This window comes from Labrus mixtus, chromosome 2, assembly GCF_963584025.1.
Source record: "Labrus mixtus chromosome 2, fLabMix1.1, whole genome shotgun sequence".
Classification (NCBI taxonomy): Eukaryota; Metazoa; Chordata; class Actinopteri; order Labriformes; family Labridae; genus Labrus; species Labrus mixtus.
In genome coordinates this window covers 23,290,811-23,314,784 of record NC_083613.1, presented here as the reverse complement: position 1 = coordinate 23,314,784, position 23,974 = coordinate 23,290,811, and the positions used below count along the sequence as shown (strand labels likewise).

The following is a 23,974-nucleotide window of genomic DNA, read 5'->3' as shown; positions in this document are numbered from 1 at the left end:
ATGGCAACGGGTTTGTGACTGTCTTTTTCTTAATTGCTGTCTTATGTATGCTAAGGTGCATGATGTACAAAAAACATTTTTTGTTTAAAGAAGCATTTCCTCAACTCAACTGGAAGTTCAAAAACAAAATTAATTACAAATTATAAATGAATTTCCCCTAATTCATATTTTGGTAAATGGTTTATGCTATGGTACAATATGCAGTATAGAGACATGCTGCAAAAAGCTTTAACTTTTTAACAAAGATAGGAGGAAAAAACTGTCTTTACCAGGTAAGATACAAAGTTTGTATATTCACACCTTTGCAACCAAGTCGACAATGATGTTGTCAAGGACTCCAAGTGCTCTTCTAATCGCTTACTGTTCAAGTTGTGTTGTTTGTCATCATGGTTGTTTTTGGTTATTGTGAAGCCGAAGACAATCCTCCACATTGTGGACAAATAACGTTCTATTCTATATTCTAAACTGATGGGAACGGGGACCCAAAAGAAGAAGTCCCAATAAAATGTAATACTGACTTTAACAAATTAACATAAAGTGAAGAGACTTAAGTGACTACAAAGAGAAACAAAACAACTACAAAGTAACAGAAAACCATGTCGAAGACAATCAAACAGTTACAAAGCTATGGAGAGTAATCCTACTAATTCTACTTCTACTCATTTAATTTCAAAAAGACACAAACAACAAAATAAATGTGTACCGTACAGAACCAAACTGAACCGGACCGCTTGGTGGAAATGGGGCTAAAGTGACATAGAATGACTACAGAGATACACAAAGAACTACTTAGAAGTAGTCGAAAAGGTTTCTGGAGAATTGGTCGTTTTTTAACAAATATGTACTAAATGATCAGAAGAGTAGCGCATATCATTTTCCTAATTTTAAGCCGTTGCTGTGTCAGCTGTTCACCGTAGGAAAAGACTGATTGTGGTGACTTTGATTGGCCTCTTCCTGCTCTCAGCACACATCATGATAAATGGTCCATTTTGGAATCCATAATGGACGCTGATGTAGAAGCACTCATCTCTCCGACATTGACCTGTCTTCTTCTCTTGTTCAGACATAGTCATCTTAATAAGCACTGTCTGTTTTCGTTGGGGTTGTTTTTCCACTTTCTTTTGTTTTTTTGCATTTCAAGGAGAACCAGAGAATATTTGATTTTCTAGATTTATATATTTTGTAATAAAGTTGTTTGGTAATTAAATTGGTGCTTATCTCGACTTAACAACCTTTTTCATCCTATAATTGCCCACACAGTCATTATCCACGTTTTACCGCTAATATAAAGATTTATAACAACCCATTTCACATGGACGATTGTCAGAAAGTGTGATGTGGTTTGACCACCCACACACTGCAGTGCTTAGTCTAGGTATTTTAGTAAAGGCATTCTGGTGGTATTCTCCCACCTCCTGTCTTAGCTTTCCCCATTTGGAAAGAAGGAAACACAAAATCACATCATGGACAGTATATCTTCCTCATGCCTTCTTCACCCATCTTATCTCTGCTCCTTCTCGTGTGAGGAAACAGTTGCATGTAATGCATACAAGACATAACGTGAGTCAGAGAGGGATTGCAGGAGAAGGTAGGAGGGATTTAAGGAACCAGGGCAGATTGGAGCCCCTTACTCTATTTGTGTGCATATGTGTGTGTGTGTGTGTGTGTGTGTGTGTGTGTGTGTGTGTGTGTGTGTGTGTGCGTGTATGTATTTGTGCATGTGAGTGTGCAAGTCTGTGCCTTGGAGATGACTGTCAGCAGGCGGTGCCTCTGAGAGAGCGGAGAGTAGGGGGAGATGTTTCCAAAGGGGGGCCCAGTCTGTTACCAAAGGGAGGTGGAGATTTACTATCCCACCCAGTCAAAGTGTCTCACTGGTGCTCTGACACACACACACACACACACACACACACACACACACACACATACACACAACTTCACACGCACACACTCTCAGACATACTGCAAACTCTCCACAGGAAACTCTGAGCCATAATGCGAAGGCACCTCAGAGCAGACGGGTGCATTGCTCAAACCAAGTGGGATCCGCTGTGGCTTTGATAGTGCGTTAATTACTCATGTGATGTGATACAGATGTCTGGGGGCTTCAGCCGAAAGTTTGCCTGACGCTTTCCAAGGGGGCCAGGCAGACATTTTAGAAGAGGTAGGTGAAAACGAAATGTATTTATTATTTATGGAGGGATCAGTTTGCGTGCTGTCACAGATCCCACTAGTGTCATGCTGATGCTAAACTGTGATGCTACTTGAAGGGCTGGCTGCTAAATAGTTCTTTGTGTACTTGGTGACAGCTGGGACTCTGAACAGGAAGAACTCAGGGCTATAAGAGTTGCCGGTGCTGTGACATGATGAAAAGGGCTTCACTAAGGATGTGACAGTTTGAAACTTTATCTGCTCTTTGGTTGAAGTTTAGTGGAATGAATTGCTCTGGTTTTGTCCGGAGAGTTTGTCATTTTTTACTTTGTAACAGTAAAGGTGAAGTTATATGTATAAAAGTATTAAAAGGGAATACAAGGTAAAATCAGATACTTTATTTGGCTTTCTTTGATCATAATCAAATTTTTATTTGAACATTTTTTCTTGCATACTAAAGCTCAAGCCGTGGCCCTGTTTTCATGTAAAACAAATCTCACTGTTTTGTAGCCACATGTTTAAACCTTTCCAAATTAGAAACAGAGGGGGAATGCAAAACTGAGGAAATCAGGGGCTCTCTATGAAAACAGCATGTGGAGACACAAAGCCTCACTGTGATGCTGTAACATTATTGACACAAAGACATAACCGAAGGCTTAGTCTTCCAGAAATGACAAACGAGATGCCCGTTGTGCTCTACTGATGCCTCGTCTTTTAAAAGTCTGACTGAAACTACTGCTGGCATCCCCCATCTGTGCCCCCTTGGCAATACCTTTTTGAAGTCTTGAAGAAGTTGTGTTACTTCCCTACAGCTTTTGAAATGACAAGTTAAACTTCCTTGTAATTGACACTTTTATTTTGACTTTTGCTTAACTGGAGAAAAAACGAGGAGGTGTTGGTTTTTCTTTCCCGCTGTTGTCTGAAAAAATCCCAAATAATCTTTGTGTAATCTGTTTTCTTCTCTCACCAGTGATATATTGGGACAGTCTTTCAATCAGTGAAATCAAAGCGCCAAATGTCTTCCATAATGGGCACCCCGGCTGTGCATATGTTGCTGCTAATGGCCTGTATGGCAGCCAGAGGTATGTGCCAGACAAACAGAGCAGAAGCAGAGGAGGGCCTCCTCGTCCACTCCACCCTCCACTCTCCGGCTTTCCACAGTACCACCAGCAGTCCCAACACGGGGCCTGGCCTCTACCTGAAGGCCCGGGGGGCTGATTCACAAGCTGGGGCACATGCATATGAAGGAAATCAAACTGTCATAAAGAGGCAGCTTCCGATGTGCCTTGAGAAGACGTCTATAAAGCACTATTTTAAGTACATCAACACAATTATTTCCATTTTAGTGTTTGTGGTCGGCCTGGTCGGCAACGCCACCCTGCTGAGGATTATTTACCAGCACAAGTGCATGAGGAACGGGCCCAATGCCCTCATTGCCAGTCTGGCAATAGGAGACCTGATCTACATAGTCACTGATATACCCATCACTGTTTTCAAGGTATGGTTTTCAATTGTTTTATGTAAAGTTTTAACCCTATTTCTTGAAGCATCTTAATGACAGGTCTATTTGTTGACATGAAGAAGTGCATCGACAATGGATGTGATACAGTAGATAAAGTGGGATGTGACAGACAGGAAAAGCAGGGAATGCGTTTAAGGGAGTGTGCAAACGGGAAAGTGTAATCAGTGGGACGCTGTTATCATCCTTGTGTGGGATTAGTGATGAGAGGAGCAGGGATATGGCTGTCTAAATAAACACAGGAATCAGACTGTAATCACACATGCCAGTGGCTGCATATTGACCTAGGACGTGAATCAGTATCCTTTATCTAGAGATTATATATTTCAAAAACTCAGCACTTATTTTAAGCCCCATCTATAATGTCTGATACAAAACAAATGTGAGGTTAAAAAGGTACAATTTTTATTTTTTTATTTAATTTTTAGAGGATTCCAGTTGAAATAACATTTTAAAAAAAAGTTACTTTAAAGGTATCAGAAAAACAATTAAACCTATATATGCCTAGGCAGAAGTCATCAGGATCAAACCAAACCACCCATCTGCACCGCAGTGGGTAAAGAAAGCCATGTGATTTCTTTCTCTGCAGATGATGTCATGTTGTATTTTAGAAAGCCCAAATAAATAAACCCCTGCAGTGCTAGGCTCTATAATGTATTTTAGTGCTCTATCATGCTTTATTGTTTGGCACTCGGTTGAGATTTACAGTCAAGGTAAATCTCATGCAATTAATTTTTATCCCTAAAAAAAATATCCTTTTGAGTAATTGTAGGGTGTTTTTTTTTTTTTTTTATCACTCTTGTTTTAATAATCACCAGTAAGTCTCCTTATATTAAAAAACAGGTTGACTCATCTCCAATCAATTCTATAAAAATTAAAACCCTTCATTGATCTTTTTTAACCAACTTTCAAAAATATAAACAAAAGTATTTTATTGTCCTGTTAAATCCTGTGGACCAATTTTAGATCAATTGCTGATTTCAACTTTGTGTCTTAATTTTTAGCAGCTGAAAACTAATGTGTTTACTTATCACCACGGACTGAGCCTTTAAAATATGAGGCGTTTACTGATCATAGATTATGCTCTGGGCTGCTGCTTTGGGTTGATTAATATCAGTATATAATGCTGTGCTTTGTATAATAACCAAGAATGATGGCACAATGAAGTGATCAGTCAACCAGATCTCTCCTGTGTATTATTGGAAGCCATTTTACCAGCAAAAAAATGGGAAACCCACCTGGTTAGAATTAAGTCGGGACTTTGTAGCCTGAGCAACACATGTGCAAAAAGAAACAAAATCTAACAGAAGGGGGGGGGTTCAAGTTTATACACAAACAAAGACAGAGCCACGTCTACAGTGTTGAGACCATGCTGCGGCCCCTTGTTCACATCCTCGGGGCCATGACAGTTGTTTCCAAAAATAATCAGCTACTTATACACTAGAAAACAGTGACGTGCACTGGCCTCTTTCCTCTCTGGCTCTTCTGTGCTTCTGGGAAACTTTAACAACATGAGTAAACAATAGAAGGCCAGGAAGCACCACAAAGTTCTTCCTCTGGCTTCAGCTGTGAGAAAACTTTTTCTACGTATGGTTGTGTCTAACTGAAGAAAAAGTGCCAAGTCCAGTTTGATGGAAACAAAGGTCCCAACTCACACGGCCTTGACTTCGTTTCCCAGAGGAAGTAATTTGATAAGAGGTTGTGGAAATCGCTCTGTGTTATAAGTTTGGAGAAGTTTTTATGTTTGCAGGAGATGTGGACATTTTATCAGTTTTTGAGCTCCATATGGTCCGTCCCAAAACCTCCATGTGACGTGTATCATTGTGCACATGAATGAATGTTGTGACAAACTGTGTCTGTGTATGTCACAGTTGAATGTATATTTTTTTTTCCTCCAGCTCCTGGCCGGGCACTTTCCCTTTGACGACAGTCCTGTTGGCATGTATCTGTGTAAGCTTGTGCCCTTCCTGCAGAAAGCCTCTGTGGGCATCACTGTCCTCAACTTGTGTGCCCTCAGCGTGGACAGGTCAGTGCTTTCACACCCAACACTGCTTTATTATAAGGTCCCATTTACAGTTCTGATGTTCTTTAGTCAGCCTTAAAGGTCATTTATAAACCTTGTGTAATTAAAGCTATAATATTAATTGGTAAAGTATAACAGTTGGATATTCTCCGAAACATCTTGTACAATTTAACTGTCTTAATTTCTCTCCCTTATAAAAGTTCTATTTGTGTTTTAAAAGCATCATTTTGTCACTTAAGTTACTTAGCATTGTAATGCCAGCGCAATGTTCTTGAATGCCCTGAAGACTGAAAGTAGAAGAATTTAGCAAACAAGCTTTATACATGTAGGGTCTTCTACAGACAACAGTTACCAAATGTTTCTCGGTTGGCTAAAAGAAGGCAAATATGATCCAAATTTCAGCAAGGGTAAACACCTCATATTGTATTAAAAGATACAAAACCTGATAAAATGTACAATGTATTTTTATTCATAGCTGAAAAAGCAGATTCTATAGCAATAAAATTAAACCAGTATCTGAATCAGGAAGCGGAAAAGAAACCAAACTCAGTATTTTGATATGATTCCAGTGAAATGGCATTAGGATCTAGTTAGTGGAGCTGATAATGATCCGCTTCAGGAAAGGTCATTACTGAGGGTGCATCCTTAATGTGAATCATTTATCTCTCTGCTCTTGTTTTTGATGCCTTAATGTTGAAAACTTTGGAGATGAGCTCATGTAACGGAACCATTTGGAGTCACTTCTTTTAAGTGTAAGAGTGTATGATACACTATAGAGCCTACATGATGTTTATATGCAAGGCTCTATGTAGAAACGTTTATAATAGTACCTTAATAGAAATTCCTTAATGAATAAATGATGATGATGAAGTGCAGAAACAGAGTATCATCTTACTTCATGCACTATAGACTAAACTTAAGAGATAAGAAGCTCTGAAGCTCCAAGGTTCATCTAGGCAGATATATTTAATGACCTCTATAATCAGAAAAAAGACTGCAGGGCTATACAGTTGTGTTCAAGAGCAGATGTTTTTCTGTGTGTATTATTGAAGTACTTGAGACTCTTTTGTATCTTTTCAATGTTGGAGGAAGAGAAAAAAGGTGGCTACATTACCACTTAGTAAAATATAAATGCCGCCATGTTGTTCGACAGAGAAATTCAAATGTGTCATGAAAAATATATTGTTTTTGCCATAAAATCTTGATGCAGGATTTTACTAAAACATTTCGACAAGTGGTTTCCATTAATGAAACAAACAAGCAAACAAGGATTCAGTGCACGAGAAACACGAGCCAACAGACAGACCCCTCTGCCAACATGGGGCCGGTCTGTTTGGAGGCATCACAAAAATATAAATATTAGATATTTAAAATAAACAATTGATCATCTCTCCTCATCAATTCTTAACCTTTTGATAGTCTTTGCTGACTGAGCAGTTTGTTGTGCTTGGTGCGCTGCCATGCATAGAGGAAAATATTAGCTTTATCAGTCAGGAGAGAAAATGAAATGATGACTTTACAGATTTCTGTTTAATGACTGAAAGCAGCTGAACAACAGCAACTCTGTGTCCAAAAAATAGAGTTTTATGTTCATTTCATATCCCAGGAGTGCTATCATCATAACTCGTGCTGCAGTAACTTTAATTTAACTTAATAAAGTTCCTTTTTATGTGTGAGCATGTGATGACAAAACGAGTTCTAGACAATACAAAACATGTGAAACATGATGTTGGAGAATGAGAAAGTAAGTTAAACTGGAATCAGAGATATATTAGCAGAGATAAAACACACAAAAGAGAAAGAAAAAAGGAAAAAAGAAAAAAACATGCAAGGGAAAAAAAGAAAAAGTTCAAGCTTTAAAGGAAGGTAAGGGTTGTAGTGAAAGGGCCTTAAGTGCTTTGATGTGCATCAGAGAGTGTGTGTTGGTAACAAAGTCCATGTTGAAGTGTGTAAGTGGAATTGTGAAGGAATTGGATGGGGCCAGGGTGGGTGGAGTTTGGGGGAGTATTAGGAGCGGCCACTGCAGTGTCTAATAAACATCAATATGTCTAATATGTCTCTATCTCTGTGTCTCTCCTTTACAGGTACCGGGCTGTTGCATCCTGGAGCAGAGTTCAGGGCGTAGGCATCCCTCTGCTTACGGTCATTGAGATTTTGTCCATCTGGTTGATTTCACTCTTCCTCGCAGTTCCTGAGGCCATCGGCTTCGACATCGTCAGCTTCCCCTACAGGAACCAAACCCTCGTCACCTGCATGCTCAAACCCAAGACTAAGTTCATGGAGGTTTGCCATCATCCTTTCTTTATCATTTCTGGATAAGAACATTGTATTGTAATGTTTTTGTGTCCTGGTGTTTATACTTGTTTGGAGGCCAAGATGTGCCGTGTAATAGAACATTGTGTTAATGTACTCATATGGACAGTGTTTGAATCTGCAAAAAGAAGACAAAACATTACCGGACTGATGAGATAGGAAGTCCAGCTGTATACAGTGATTACTAAAAGTGACAGTGCAATTCCGTTGAGCAAGAAGCACATGTTGTTTTGTTGGGAGTTAATGTGTGTTTGTAATGGCCAGTTGGCACGGTTTTGTTCTATTTTGGTTCTTGGGACATTCATCAATCAAGTACAACATTTCCTGCATGGACAACATATTATTAAAAACACAAGTCAATTAGAACCCGTTATGTAAGGAAGGGCAACTCCACCCTAATTAACCATTCAAACCAGTAAATGATTATTAGAAACCAAGAAGATTTGAGTGGAGTATCACTTTAAGAATCCAACCTGCTTTACGTACTACAACAAAGTGATTTTACGTTTTTTTTTGCATCCTCTGAGCACATAATTGATTGCAGGCCAAGTGCAATTACTGAGGCCTGAGCTCAGTGTGGGCTGAAGCTGAGCCACATGTGCACAAAACCAAATCTCTCTCAGATATCAGATATCAGATATCAGAAATCAGAACTCTTTACTTCTTAAAATGGAATTTTAAAAGCACGTTTTTATCTTTCAACAACATCCTCAGCAAATCGTCATCTTTCTGCCAAAGTTTGGAGAAAATAAACATACATCATTTTTTTTTCCACTTTTCGTTGAAATTGTATAATAAGGCTGGAGAAAATTTGTAGTATTTAGAAAATGTGCAATATCTTAAAGAGCGTGATGACGTGGCATTTTATAAAAACAGAAAGCCAGATGTGCCAGAAGTGGCTTGTTTTCAGAGTTGCTACACTACAAAAACCCCCCACATGTGGCACTCACATGGAGCGCAATGATTTGGAGTGCAGGGGTAGACTGGTAGTTGTTTACCTGTTGTATCATGTTGTATCTTTAAAGTGAAGATTTGTGTAAGTTGGATATGTAATCAGAAGCACAGCATGTTAAGTGTTACTTACATTTTCACATGTGCTTGTTTATCTGTAGTTCTACGCAAATGCAAAAGACTGGTGGCTGTTTGGCTTCTACTTTTGTGTACCATTGGCCTGCACGGTTATATTCTACACTCTGATGACCTTTGAGATGCTCAGCCACAGGAACGGCAGCCTTCGGATAGCCCTCAGTGAGCACCTCAAACAGGTAACTCTAAATAATAATGCAGTAAATAACCCAGAAATCCTCATAAATTCAGGTGTTTATTGCACCAAAGGGCCATGAAAACATTTGTATGCTCTGAGCCTTTGCATATTTTAAAGGAAATAAAACTGAATCAACATTGGCTCAGGGGACAGGGATGGTTTTTACCTATCATCCATTAAGAAAACGTCTTAATCTCCTACACGATGGTGTGATGAGTTGTATTTTGTCTCCCTGCAGAGGAGGGAGGTGGCCAAAGCTGTCTTCTGCCTTGTTCTCATCTTTGCCCTCTGCTGGTTTCCATTGCACCTCAGCCGAATCATTAGGAGGACGGTTTACACCGAGAATGATAAGAGGCGCTGCGAGCTGCTCAAGTGAGTTAACGGCTTAACAACTCAATTACACACGTCTTAGAATTTCATTTGGTTTTTTTTCTGGGTTGAAACTATAGCCTGAACACTTTGAAAAGACCTGTCTTTGAACATATCCTGGTAGATGCAGTATTTAAATATGTTTCCAAAATAGTGGTCAAAAACAAGACTGATTTGGCAAGGAAGTTCTTTTTTATCCATTCAAGGGTGAAGGTAAGAAGGATGAAACGTTATGAATGATTTTCTCTTTCTATTTTCAGTTTACTGTTGGTTCTGGATTATGTGGGTATCAACCTTGCAACAATCAACTCCTGCATAAACCCCATCATCCTCTACATTGTCAGCAAGAAGTTTAAAAACTGCTTCAAGGTATATTGCCTGCCTAAAACAGATGGCTATGAATGCATACACCCACCTACTCTTAATCCCTCTCCCTCTCCCTCTCAAACATAAACACACACACTAACACTAGAGTTGTGTGGCCAGTAAAGAAAACAGTGAACTCATGTCGTTATCAATGACACAGAGGATATGACTGCGATGACATTCCATGAGCAACATGTAAAACCAGTTCAGTGATTTATGTACACTCTTTGTATAGCTGAGTTCAAACACTGTTAATGTCTGTCAGAGGGAACTGGGCAAGAGATGAACCATGCCTCAAGTTAGCACATTAAAGGAGTTGTTGTAGATAGGAGGGTTAGCTATGAGATAATAGCTGCACATTGGGAAATACTTTTTTGATAAATAATTACATGTTTAATCTCTAATTCTCAGCCAACCAGCAAGTAGAATAGTGTCCAACTACCTTTAATCTTTACTCCAGATAAAAAAACATATAATGCATGGATTACGATATATAGAGCAGGATTAGGGAAGGGTGTTGGCAAGGACAATACTTGTCACGATACGTGGCACACAATACCATTTTTTCTTTTTTTTAAGATTTATTTTTGGGCTTTTTTGCCTTTAATTGAGAGACAAGACAGTGGATAGAGGAGGAAATCAGGGAGAGAGAGTGGAGAATTACATGCCGGAAAGGTCTCACAAGCTGGAGTCGAACCTGGGCCATACATGGGGCACGCGCACTAACCACTGTGCCACTAGCGCCCCCACAATACAATTTTTATCGTGAAACTTTACAATACTCTAGATGAGTGACTTTAAAGAGGAGCTCAGAATACAGCTTGCTGTGATATTGATTACAGATATGAAAACAAAGCCTATATATAGTTTGAGCCTAAACAGAGTCTTTCTTAATAACTAAAAATAAGACAGGAACAGCCACTACCTTGTGCATTTAGCTATTTCCTCGTATTATCTAAGATGTTGACTAAGCTAAGCCAGCATCTCCTGGTATCTACACTCCTAGTAGTGGTTCAACCTTATCATCAAACACTTGGCAGTAAATAGAAATTAACCTCAGAAAAGTTGTGATTTTTTGTTTAAAATGTCCTTTTTTCTCTTTGCATTTCTTTTTTCTAGTCATGTTTGTGCTGCTGGTGCTACTCAGACAACCAGCTGAGCAGCATCGGACCCATGAATGGTACCAGTATCCAGTGTAAGAGCCCAGAGCCCAACAACCTCAACACTGATCGTAGCATCAGGAAGGACAGCGACTGATATCTCACCTGAGGAATATTTTCAAGCACTTCCATATATTCAGCAGCTTTTAAACTACAATTTATTCCACCCTAAAGTATACACATCAAAAAGACTATAAATTCACATCCTAATGTACCACTGAAGCAGCATATGAAACCTGGCAGGGATGAATTAGGGACTGGAGTCAAAAGGAACAAACAATGGATTTAGTGCTCTTCAGCTACCAAAGCCTCTCAGCGAGCAAAAAAGACTTCCTTAAGCAAACTCCTTGTATTCCCATACCCAAAGACAGTAATGCTGTGGCGTGAGAGAAAACAGGAGGGAGTGGGATGAGAAGGATGACTACTCTTGAACAGGATGCAGCTCAATTGTGACTATAAATTACTCTCAATCTGAAGCTGAGTGAGCTATTCCTGTAAAGGGCAATACTACTGGGAAGGATGCACAAAGCTACAGGAAGGAAAAGCAGACTGCTCGCTGTCAGAGGTAATGATTGGACATGTTCTTTACCCAGGAGTTCACAACTCATCGACAGTGGAAAACTGGAAAGTATGTTACTGCTCGAGCAAGGATTAATTTCACATTAAACATGCAAGCTGTAAAGAAGTTTATTTTTCAGATAATACATTGAGTATTTTGTGGTGTATATGGAAGAATTTTGTTCATTTGCCCCCTGATTTGCCTCCTTTTGCAATAATTTTACATGCTTCATCAGGAAAAATAGGGGGAATGTATTTGAACAAAAGATGCATCATTGAACTTCAAACATACAATTGTTGCCGTATAATCACAGCCCAAACTTCTTGTTAGTAATTACTACATTTAAAATTTCACCACAGAATCATGTCTGGTGTCAGAATAAACCAAATTACACTGGCACAAAATCTTGTTCAAGGTTGTATAGGTGTTAGAGCAGATAAGGCACAACTTTATATCCCATGTCACATGTCTTGCAAGATATAATAATGAAGTGATGAATTACGACAGGTCTGATATCATATTAGACTAAAACTGTGAATTTAACCAAGTATAATCAATTGTGACTTAATTGCTTGTATAACCGATGGAATATAAATGTATAAAGTGTCCACAGTGTTATATGGCAGTAGTAGTAAGTATTTCACTTGGAACACATCAGCTGTATAATGATGGAGGCTAATGAGTTTTAAGTGGTGGTGGTGGTGGTGGTGGTGCTTGACACTAATCACAAAATGGATAGTTTGGCATTTTGGAAGTCATGCTCAATGGCTTTCGCAAAGCAATAGATAAGACTGGAAAAAGGCGGGAGCTAGCTAGCTAACAGCTTGCTTAGTCTATCTAAATTTAAAAAAATCCAACTACCAACATCTAGTCAGCTTCATTTGTATGAAACCAAAGTGTTAAAGTGGCCTTTTGTGTGTTTTTTTAGCCTAGCTCGCTGTTTCCTTGAGTTTTCATTCTTCGGCTTTGCTAGCAAGCAGCTAACTTCCTACAGGATGTAGCTTCATATTTAAAGAGAATCTTGCAGGTTATATACATGTTTTTTTTTACCATATTAAAACTCAAACCTGTCAGAAAATGGTTGTTGATAAGGCCAAAACTTGATTTAATATGTTCTACAAGACATAAGGACACAAATCAAGAGGAAATAGTGGCCATCTTTGGTAAAGCTGCTGAAAACAATTTGTCAACATAGCATCATATTACATCACATGTGGGACTAGTTTTCTCCAACTCTGCCTTAGCACAACTTTTTGTAGGTATTCTTTCAGTAAGATACTGTATTTAAGTTATGGAGTGATTCCTGACAGATGGGGGGAGACATTGCGAGTCATACCGTAATGTACGGTTTTTGAGAGTTCACAACTAAGAGCAGTGAAGATACAATTGATAAGAAAGGAAAGGAGCAGATTTAATGGGGATCTGTCTGTCTGTTGTGCTCTGTCCCTTTCTCCAGGCTATATGGGACTCAATCTGTCCTGTATTGCACAGCTCATTAAGATTTATAAACTGTGTCTGCACATGCTGACGTGATGGGGGATGTGACTTGTGAGCAGTAGTTAGAGTTAAAATAATGCGTAACGCTGAGGATACAGATGTTTTCCTGGATCTGGGGGACAACCACACAGATCTTTGTGTCCTTTTTTTTGTTTGTTTGGCACCGTAAAACTTACGTACAGAATTAGAGTTAAAGAAGACAATAGGAACTGATACAAGCTGATAATCACCTTTTAGTAGGTCTAATAGTAATGGGTTAGTTAAATGTCCCACTTACCACTCCTCATGATAGCCATGTGACAACAAACTTTACAAAATTGTTTTACACAGTTTTAGATATCACTAGTGAACGCTGGTCATTCACCATGACAACTGCACTGTTCTCCCCTGGTTTTTGTCACACCACAACTCAACTTCTCTCCAATATTTCTCCTAATCCTGACCTGTTCCTGATCTTCTTCATACCTAAACAGGCTCATGGTTAAAAGCCTGTGGTCTGTTTAATATATATACAGTACATATAAATAAACTTTTCCCCCCTCTTCATTCACATGACAGGCATGTAGGTCCCTGTAAATTCTTGTTAAACATAGGCGAAATCAGCGGGATTACCCCATGTTACGTCACATCTGGTTGTCTGTTTTTGATGCAGAAACAAAAGCAAACATACCATAATGATTCGAGAAGTCACTGACGATAAATTTCATATATAAAATATATTTTCCTACACATTCACTGAGGTCTCCAAACTGCAGGTTGCCCTTTAAGGGACAAAAAAAGGTAGAACTAATTTGAAACAAAAACCTCGAAAGAGCATTAACCACACCAAATAGTAGTGATAGTGATAGTCATACCAAACAACCATACATGCCTTATACTGTTTGATGTGTGAATACATGTAAACCTGTGTGTGTTTGAAAGTGTGTTAGCATGTGATAGCCCTGTGTTTTTATCTACTTGCACTTCTTTTGTTCGAGTGTTTTTCACACTTTTGTACAGATGAACAGGCCATATCTGTAGTGTTATTTAACCACTATTCATTGGAGCGATATTCTGTAAAAAATGAAAGTGATGTAACTGATATACCATTAAATGCTGCTGCTTAAATTAATGAATACATTTCCATCTCTGTATAGGTACAAGGAGGCTTATTTCACCATCATACTAATATTGGTTTCTCTGGGAAGTCAAGAGGGCCCCTTCTGTTTTTCATCTGAGTGTGTGAGAAAGAGGCGTCTGGGAGTGATTTGAAGCACACTGTGACCTGCTTGGCAACTGAGCCCTTAGGGTTGCTAATGTCAGCGGAGAGGATGTGAACAGCTTGGATGGTGGGAATTTGATACTTATAACTCACTTCTCATCTGTTGCCAAAAGAGAATCGAGGGAAACAAACTCTGACCGTTACTAATCCACGTTTGAGTCATATATTAGCAAGGATGTGGCAGGATAAATACTTTGTGTTTTTATTGTGAAAGTTCCATAATTATAGCATTTCAACTTCTGTTTCTTTAATGTGACACACTTCTTTGGTCTACATCAATTAAATTAAGATCTAATTTTTATAAAAATGAAAAGAAAATGTATCTTACAATTAAAAGTCTACTTTGCTGTGACCAAAGATATCATTGACCCAGCATTAAACTCACTGTAGCCTTCAAAAGAAGACAAATACCAGAGGCATGAAATCTTATACACAAAGTTGCAGAACCCCCAAAAGCAACAGAAAAGTGGCTTTATCAGTCGTTGGCCTGTTATGTGTTTTAGAGGGTTGGTGATATGTCCCAGTCAGGTCATAAAGTTTAAGAAACTGGTTCATGTTCCTCATATGAAATCAACTCACTATCAGGTTGCAATTACCCGGAGTAAATACAAAACAGCTTGAATCAGTGGTTGCTTAGTTACAGTATTCACAGCTAAATGAAACTGGAAATATATATATATATACAGTATATATATATATATATATATATATATATTAGGGTGAAATATGTTGGAACATGTTTATGCTTTTCTGGGAAGAGAGAGAGGAAAGTGAGTGAGAGTGAATCAGAGTAGTTTGAGCCCTTTGGAATTTGGTGGGAAGCTTAAATCGCGCCAGAAGTGAATTGAATAGAGCTCAAAAACAAATAATAAAGGATCTCAAAGATCCTAAGAGCTTCTCGGTGGAGAGCTTATTCAGAGCTGGTTGTTGATATAGTAAAAGCAGCTTTAGAGGGCATTTTCTATCAGGAAACAAGAAAAAGTTTTTTGGTAAAAATTAATTTCCAAACTTGGAAAATGACACCCATAAACTTGATTACTTTGGTGATAAGGGGACTCATAACAGGTAGGGGCAAAAGAAAACTAGCTTTTGTTTTCATCCTCTTTTATTTAAATTTAAATATGTTTTAACGATATCCTTTAACATTTTAGAACATAAAATTACAACGATGATCAAATTTAAAAAATGTACAAATTTCTCACCTTCTCATGAGGTAAATACGTCATGGCAAGTCCTATGTTAATGTTACAAGAACCATTATTTAAAGGGACTACAGGTAAAAAAAGGAAAATAAATAACTTATCTTGTTAAAAAAAAAAAAAAAACTTCTGATAAAGCTGTATGACTCCGGAGACTCCGTATGCACTCATGTTGTTGTTCAGGAGCAGTTGAACTGAAGTGAACGCCCTCAGAGAGTCTGAACATTTCCTGACACAAAGGCCTGTGGCTGACGTATTAAGATAAATTAGTAATAGTTGAACAATTGCAGACTTGTTTATCCCTCTGACAAAAGAGGTGCACTTTGGCTGATACATTATAACTCAGGAATCAGACAGTATGTCTCCTCCTTTGTTGTGCATTGGTTATGACTATTCTTCAGACCTATCCATTCTGCTTATCCCGACTATTCCTGCGAGGCACGTACTGTTCGACTTACTCCACCCTACAGTAATGGCTATGATTCAGAGAGACATAACGGACGCCACATCCTTTCGAATGCTAAAATCTGTTTGGGGTCTGATCAAACACAGCATATGTTTATCTACCCGGCCCTTACACGACTGTACCCTGTTTGCCACTTTGCATGGCAATGCCTCCAAGCTATCCGCCATGGCACTCGCTTACACGACTTGTGGCAAAGACTATTTCTAATTCATAAAAGCCAAAAGGATCAATTCAAAATTCATGAACAATCTGTCCTGCTACAACCAGTGATTTCTGTGACTGTGGGGCAGTGGAGACACGGTGCCACAGAAAGGAAGGTTCTGCCTCCCCTCATCTTTCAGGAAGTCACAAAGACTCACAAAGACACACAGACTCAAATAGACTCACACATGTGCGCATCTACACGTGCACACAGCAGAAAGGTAAGAAGAAAATTCAGACGGCAACAGAAGGATAGATAGAAATAGACAGATATATAGATAGATAGAGAGAGAGAGAGAAAGAGAGAGAGGGAGAGAACGAGAGAGAAAGAGAAAGAGAAAACTTAAAACAGACCAAATTGCAATCAAACTTGTGTTTTTCTAAAGGGGATGTAGAATGGATGTCTGTCGCAATTTGGTATCCCCAATACCCCCATTTCATTCAAGCACTATTTCTTCCAATAAATTGAACTTAAAAATAGACCATTTAAATATATCTAAAATATTCTGTGTAAAAAAAAAACCCACAAATTAATCAAATTTATTTTTCTATGATTAATGAATTTACCAAATTAGAATTACCTCAAGAACTCTGTTTGCTCATATTGTACGGCTGCTTGATTTTGTATACTGTATGGTGCAAACGTCTTTAACTAATACGCTTTTTGTCCACTTTCTGCTATAATATATATCTATAATACATTGCTTTCTTTATGAGGTTTCATTATTTTTAAGTCTTATTTGAGCCAGAGATTACATTGTAGGCGCCTGTCATTCAAATAAGATGATAACATGATAGAAAGTAGGCTATAAAATGACAAAAAAAAAAAAAAGGTGACCAGTTGTATTTTTTAAACTCTTTAAACAGTATTAAAAATACAGGTCTGGTGTGCTGGTAATTGTTAATTCACATTGCCATCTGCTGGCGGGAGCACAGATCATGTGGTCAATGAGACTGCAGAGCAACCAAACAGGCTACAAGAGATTGGGAAATATTATCTCTTCGTCGATTGGCTAAACGCCTCGTTTTCAACCAATCACATTCCACATTGTAGGCGGGACTACACACGAACCCCCCCCCCCAAAACAGGAAGTGCAAACTCAATAGCAAATTACTTTTTTCGGAAACTTTTATCAGCGCAGATCTTCCAAATAAACTAGTCTAGTTTTTATTTACGAAGTCGGATGACGTTTCCAATGGTAGTTTATACTCTCGCGTTAGAACAGAGATGCGTTCAACGGCACAGCAAAACTGATCACCTGCTTTTTTTTGTTTACATGGTGAAACAGCTGAGAAGCTAACGTTAGCCACCTAGCATGGTAAAATCAAGTCATATGAGCTGGTAATTATCCGAAGGCTTTGCCCTCATGAATGAAACGCTACGCTCGCTCAAGAGCCTTGTACGTGTGCACGAGAGAAAGGTTTGTTTGGGTTTCAGTCAGGAGTTGGGAGTGTAATAATGCGAAGCTAAGGTTAATGTGTCGAGCAGCGTTTGTTAGACAAGTGAAATTGTTTTGTCACTGAATCCAACCTGCGGCCTCCCAGCGTCTTCATGTCAGGATGCCTTGTTCCTTTGGGAACTGGAGGAGATGGATCCGGCCGCTGGTCGTTGTGCTCTACATTTTGTTGCTCTTAGTGGTCCTGCCTTTGTGTATCTGGGAACTACAGAAGTCAGAGGTCAGTTCGAGCAGTCAATGGAAGTGATGTATGTGGTGTTTGTTGGTTTCACGCAGAGTCTAAATGCACTTTCGCACATTTATACTCAAATACTTCAGTAGTCATCATTTAAATTCGGTCACAAGAAAAAACATTTTGACCGAAAAGGTGTAGGCTGAAGCTTTATCTTATTACACCATACCCTTATTACAAATCTTATTATTTAGGACACTACTAGTTTGGTTACAAAAAAAACAAAACATATCAGAACAAAATTTGTTCTAAGAATTTCTTTCAAAACAAAACAAATGAAACAAACAAAAAAACGAAACAGAAGTCACACTCTCAAAAAAGTAATCAAACCGACCGATACTTCACTTTAGTTAACAATGCTGAGGTACTTCTACTTCACTCCAGTAATGTTGTATTGATTTATATTGGAAAGTATAATACTGCTCTACATTCCAAAATGATATATTTAACCTCCCCCCCCCTCATTCACTTCAGAGCAACTATATAACTAACATATTTATAAATTAACTTTTTAAGTGAAGTGCACTGATCACTGCAAAACCTCTTCTTCATTGATGTGAAGACCCGCTTTCACAAGTATTTACTAGAATGAAGTGTCATGGTCTAATTGAAAATATGATTTTGAGTTGAGTAAAGAATCTGGGTAATCTTTCAACTCTGACTGTACATCAGGTGTATTAAAAAAAGGACATGCAGTACCCATAATTGAACTTTCCCAGTCTTGAATGCATGACAAAATGTTTCTTTCTATGTCCTGACAGGCTGGCATTCATTATAAAGCATGGTTCATCGCTGGAATATTCGTCTTCATGACCATCCCTATATCGTTATGGGGCATACTGCAGCATCTGGTTCACTACACTCAGCCTGAGCTTCAGAAACCTATAATCAGGTGAAGATGCCAACAGTCGTTACAATCCAAGAACAATCGTCTTAAAACTGCTTATTCATCTTTTTATGTTTTGATTTTCTCAGGATATTATGGATGGTCCCAATTTACAGTTTGGACAGCGTGAGTTATTTATCAGATCCAGTATATCAAAATAAAATTGAGTGAATGCCTTTACTTTCGTAAATGAAGTATCCTATCCCTTCTTATAATGCCCGTTGTTGTTGTTTGCTCTTAAATCCTGCAGTGGATTGCTTTAAAATACCCCAGCATTGCAATTTACGTGGACACATGCAGAGAATGCTATGAGGCCTACGTCATCTACAACTTCATGACCTTCTTGCTGAACTACCTGGAAAATCAGTACCCGAGCCTGGTGTTGATGCTGGAGGTCCAGGAGCAGCAGAAACACCTGCCCCCTCTGTGCTGCTGTCCGGCCTGGCCAATGGGAGAGTAAGTGTCCTTCAGAATTACATAACTTTAACAATAATGAATTGTATACATGAAAATCAAGTGGGACCTTTTAGACCCAAATTGATGCTCGAGTTGTTCACCTTAATTTGTTGCCGCTGACACATCAGTCAACTATCCAAATGCCGTACTCAAGCACAATTGGCCCCCCGCTGCGCCATTCCCACGCTGGCCGGCAGTGTTATGGAAAGTTTAACAACTCTTGCACTCATGTTCATAACATTTCCTCTCACCGTTCCTCCGCTGCATCCAGTGCAAAGCTGACAATTATGGTGTTTTACCCCTTTTTATAGCATCATAGAAGAAATTTGTACTAAAAGTTTCAGAAAAGTGCACACTGGCTAAAATCAGCTCGACATGAACTAACTTTTAAGACAGAATCCAGGTTTGAAAAAATATTGTTTAACTCACACTGGCCAGGATTAACCGTGCTTAAGCACGATTACCTCTTGTACATAACGTCGTTATACAACACATGCATGCTTTCTGTTATTATGAAGCGGAGAACAACACAGAGAACATGACAGCTACTTCGTGTCTTATATTGAGTCATGTTAGTCAGATACAGCCATGAAACTCTGGATTTCTCCATAATGAAGGCTGTCAGCGTTGTTTACCCGCGTGCTTGTGCTCGTGCATGAAGTGTACCGTGCCGAAGCACACCTCTCCGAAGTGTGCCAAAGCCAAGGAAGTGTACCGTGCCTGAGCACGGCACGGAGCGGTCACACTGGCCAAACAAACTGGACTTTAGGGTTGAAGCGTGCTTGGGCACGGTACGGATGGCCAGTGTGACGGCACCCTTAGTGTGAGCCAAGAATTTGGTTTAAAATAAATCATTGTTCAAATTGTATGGCCATAGTCTCATTGTCTTGCTGTCTGTTTGAATTGCCCACATGAAGAGATCCACCTGACAAAATATATATATATAATGTTATTATATATAATATTATAGTTGTGTTGTTGTACAAGTAAAGACTTACAACATGGACTCCTGTGATAATCTTTGGATTTCAATTCAGTGCTGATAGTTCTGCGAAAAATAGAAACAATGGGAATGAAGGAAAAAAGGAAGTTTGTTGCTTGAACTTTGATTTAGTTTGTCTCGTGGTTTCATTTTATTTTATTTTATAGTTGTTTTGAGAAGTTTTTCCTCCCTGCAGGCAAACAAATCATTTACATGAGCATGAGTCATGAGCTTTGAATCAGCCTCAGTCAGGCAAAACTGTAACTGGTTAACATGTCCATGTGCAGTTAATTTAGAATAAAGCTTTTTTTTTTTTTTTTAACTTGGGGATCAGCTTGTCTTTCCTGAAAGATGAGGAAGAAACAAATCATATAAGACTTAAATTAAGTAAACCCTGTCGGGAGGCCTGTTGTATTTATAGTAGTGCCCATCCTAATGTTTAACCCTTTCTTTAATTTTATATACTTTATTAATCCCTGAGGGAAACTCTGGTTTACACTCTGTTATGAGAGACATGATTCTCACACACACAGGCCCGAAATACACGGGTAGTGAGGAGCCAGTAAAAGTGACTTGGCTCCTCTCCAGCTACCAGACCAATATCCACATTGGTCATATTGGGCACCACAAACCCTCTGGTTCACAACCCAAGTCCCTACAGACTGAGCTACTGTCACTCCTTGACAGTGTGCTTGCATTTTTCAAGTGCCAGTGGTTCAGCAGTTGTTTAGGAAAATAGGCGGTTTAATGTTAAAATGTTCTTAGTACACTGATGATTTGATGATTGGCCTACCATATTTCTTATACATGACTGTCATTGTTTTTATTCAGTAGAAGTGTCATACGCAAAGAATAAATTACAATAAACAAGTTCATTTATTTAAAACATTATTTCCTCTGCAGGGTGTTGCTGTTGAGATGCAAACTTGGAGTGCTGCAGTACACAGTTGTTAGACCTGTCACAACAGTCATTGCCTTGTAAGTAGACTCTGCTCTAAGTGAACTACATGTTTTTATTCTATTCTCTCACTCCTTGATACCATCCTACGCTCTTTATTCACTGTCTGTTTTTGGTGTCTCTAATTGACTTTGTTTCTTCCCTCTCCTAGGATCTGTCAGCTGTGTGAAGTGTATGATGAAGGCAATTTTAGTTCCACAAATGCATGGACATACCTGGTCATCTTCAACAACATGTCACAGCTGGTAAAACTTTTTTTTTTTTTTAAAGAAATACACCTTATTGTAATTTGCCTTCATGAAAAACTGTATCGGGTCCTGGGAGCATGAGGACATGTCTGTTTTTTTCTCCTGCTCTCTATCTAGTTTGCCATGTACTGCCTGGTGCTGTTCTACAGAGCTCTCAGAGAGGAACTGAGTCCAATCAAACCAGTGGGCAAATTCCTATGTGTCAAAATGGTGGTGTTCGTCTCTTTCTGGTAATTTAGAGTGTGTTTATACTTAAAAAAAGAAATGTCTGACAGTTGCTTTGCAAGAGTTGTTTCGTGTTGTTTGCTTGTATGTATCCTGAGACTTTTTCCTCCTGTAAAATCTTTTAGGCAAGCTGCGTTTATTGCTTTGTTGGTGAAAGTGGGCATCATCTCAGAGACGCATACATGGGAATGGCAGAGTGTGGAGGCTGTTGCTACTGGCTTACAGGTAAAAAAAAATAATGCAGGTTGAAGAATAACAACTGCATGTGCTGATTTAATACAGATAAAATACCTAAACAGAGGGCTTTCTACTGGTTAAAATTCTTGTTGTATCTGATACAACTTGACTGTTTTCAAACACAAAACGGTCTTATTTCCAGGACTTTATCATCTGTGTGGAGATGTTCCTGGCAGCCATTGCTCATCACTTCAGCTTCACCTACAAGCCTTACATCCAGGAGGCCGAGGAGGGTTCTTGCTTTGACTCTTTCATGGCAATGTGGGACATCTCGGATGTCAGAGCAGACATTTCTGAACAAGTCCGCAATGTTGGTAGGTGCCCTCTGGAGTACTTGCAGTTCTTTAAATGTTTTTTATCAAGTATCTGCTGAATGTTCTCAAACACAAGATTTTTATTTTTCTCACTGACAGGAAGAACAGTCATGGGCCGTCCCAGGAAATCCTACTTTGGTGAGGCGGAGAGTGACGGAGAGCGATCTGGCCTGCTCTCTCCGGGCTCCCAAGATGTCATAACAGAGGCGGCATCCAACCCTGTTTCTCCCAATGGTCAGTACCAGGGCCTGGGCAGGACCCTGGCACCGCACTCTTTGTCGGCTCCTGCTGGACTCAGCTCGGCCTTGTGGGATGAAGGATACGAGGCTCAACCTGAAGAGACCCCTGAAGAAGAAAAGACCGACCAAACCAAAGAACCAGCAGAGGCAGATCTCATTGTGATTACCTAGGCAAGCGTTCAGGCTAATGTCCCCTACAGACTCTAGCAGACGTGTTTGGGCAGGACGCAAATACAGCCTCGCTGTTTTCTGTCAGACGTCACTGTACTGATTAACCTCCAAACAAAATGGAGCATCAACCAAGAAAAAGTAGAAGACTACCAACAATGTAAAGAACCAGAAGGACCTCTCTGCCAGTGACAGCTGTATGAATGTTCAGTGAAGTTATGGCACTAACTGACTGGTAGATGAAGTGCATTTGATGCCGTTGGTGTCGTACTGGAGAGTTCTATCGCTTCCTATGATCTGCCAGGATTTAAGTTAAATAGTAAAGACTTTTAGACATTGTCTTGGTCACGTTAGTCATATCACGACATCAGGTAGGCTCTGAAGAGAAATATGCAACTTTTAAAAGTTATTTTTTCTTAATTTTATTTTTGGTTTTAAGTTATATCAGAGGATATTGATGAAATAAGTCAATGGAAATGTACAATTTAAAGCACATCAGAGCCTGGATGTAAGCCTGATTTTAAGTGTGTAAAAAAAAAAAAAAAATCCCAGAGGATTGTATAAAAAGAGCCGAAGCAACAAATCTTTGAATTGCACAATTGGGACTTGGGATAAGTAGGTTGGAGCTTTGCACATAGGAAGCTGTGTCTTACAGTCTGACATCACGAGAGAATCATCATTGTATGGGTTGGTAATGCTCAAAGTATCAAACCATAAGGTAATTCAAACTGAACAATTAGCACAATCTAGTAAATTCCTGTTTTTGTGCTTTACTGCTTACAGCTCACTATCATTCTTTGAGATGTATCCACTAGTCTTCTCAAATGCCTTCTATGTGCAGTACAACTTCTCTATCCACTGCATCAGCATTAATACTCTCTCTCATGGCACCTAAGCCATTTCTAAGTGTTTTTCAAACTCTTTCATCATCTAGACTTCCATCCTTTGTGCAGGAAAATCCACGTTTAATGTGCACGGTAGGGCATCAGTTTGTGTCACAAAATCAAATATATTAAATCAGCAGCATCACCCTGCGTAATGTCCAGCTAGAGAATGTTGCATTGCCTTATATGATAAGATTTTTTTCTGAGCTGACAGGATCACATTAGAGCTGATGTAAATGTTCCACATTTTAGTTCAACTACATCTGACAGGCTTCTCAATAAACTACATTTTTCAACAACTACACTTTCTTCTTCTTGAATGTATTGGGAAAATGTCACACGC

At 39.0% G+C, this 23,974-nt stretch overlaps 2 protein-coding genes across 2 annotated transcripts; both read left to right on the top strand.

The window, feature by feature from the left end:
- Positions 1 to 1,857: 1,857 nt before the first annotated feature.
- ednraa (endothelin receptor type Aa) lies at positions 1,858 to 14,329 on the top strand. The gene is made up of 8 exons (XM_061057224.1): positions 1,858 to 2,161; positions 3,119 to 3,646; positions 5,566 to 5,693; positions 7,775 to 7,973; positions 9,116 to 9,268; positions 9,506 to 9,639; positions 9,897 to 10,005; positions 11,122 to 14,329. Exons 2-8 carry the CDS (start codon positions 3,164 to 3,166, stop codon positions 11,257 to 11,259), a joined length of 1,344 nt encoding a protein of 447 aa, XP_060913207.1. The 5' UTR covers positions 1,858 to 2,161; positions 3,119 to 3,163; the 3' UTR covers positions 11,260 to 14,329.
- A 3,083-nt stretch (positions 14,330 to 17,412) lies between these two features.
- tmem184c (transmembrane protein 184C) lies at positions 17,413 to 23,933 on the top strand. The gene is made up of 10 exons (XM_061057213.1): positions 17,413 to 18,022; positions 18,796 to 18,926; positions 19,010 to 19,046; positions 19,171 to 19,376; positions 21,262 to 21,336; positions 21,468 to 21,561; positions 21,682 to 21,794; positions 21,915 to 22,014; positions 22,169 to 22,340; positions 22,440 to 23,933. The coding sequence occupies exons 1-10, from the start codon at positions 17,906 to 17,908 to the stop codon at positions 22,748 to 22,750; spliced, it is 1,356 nt and encodes a 451-aa protein (XP_060913196.1). The 5' UTR covers positions 17,413 to 17,905; the 3' UTR covers positions 22,751 to 23,933.
- Positions 23,934 to 23,974: the final 41 nt, after the last annotated feature.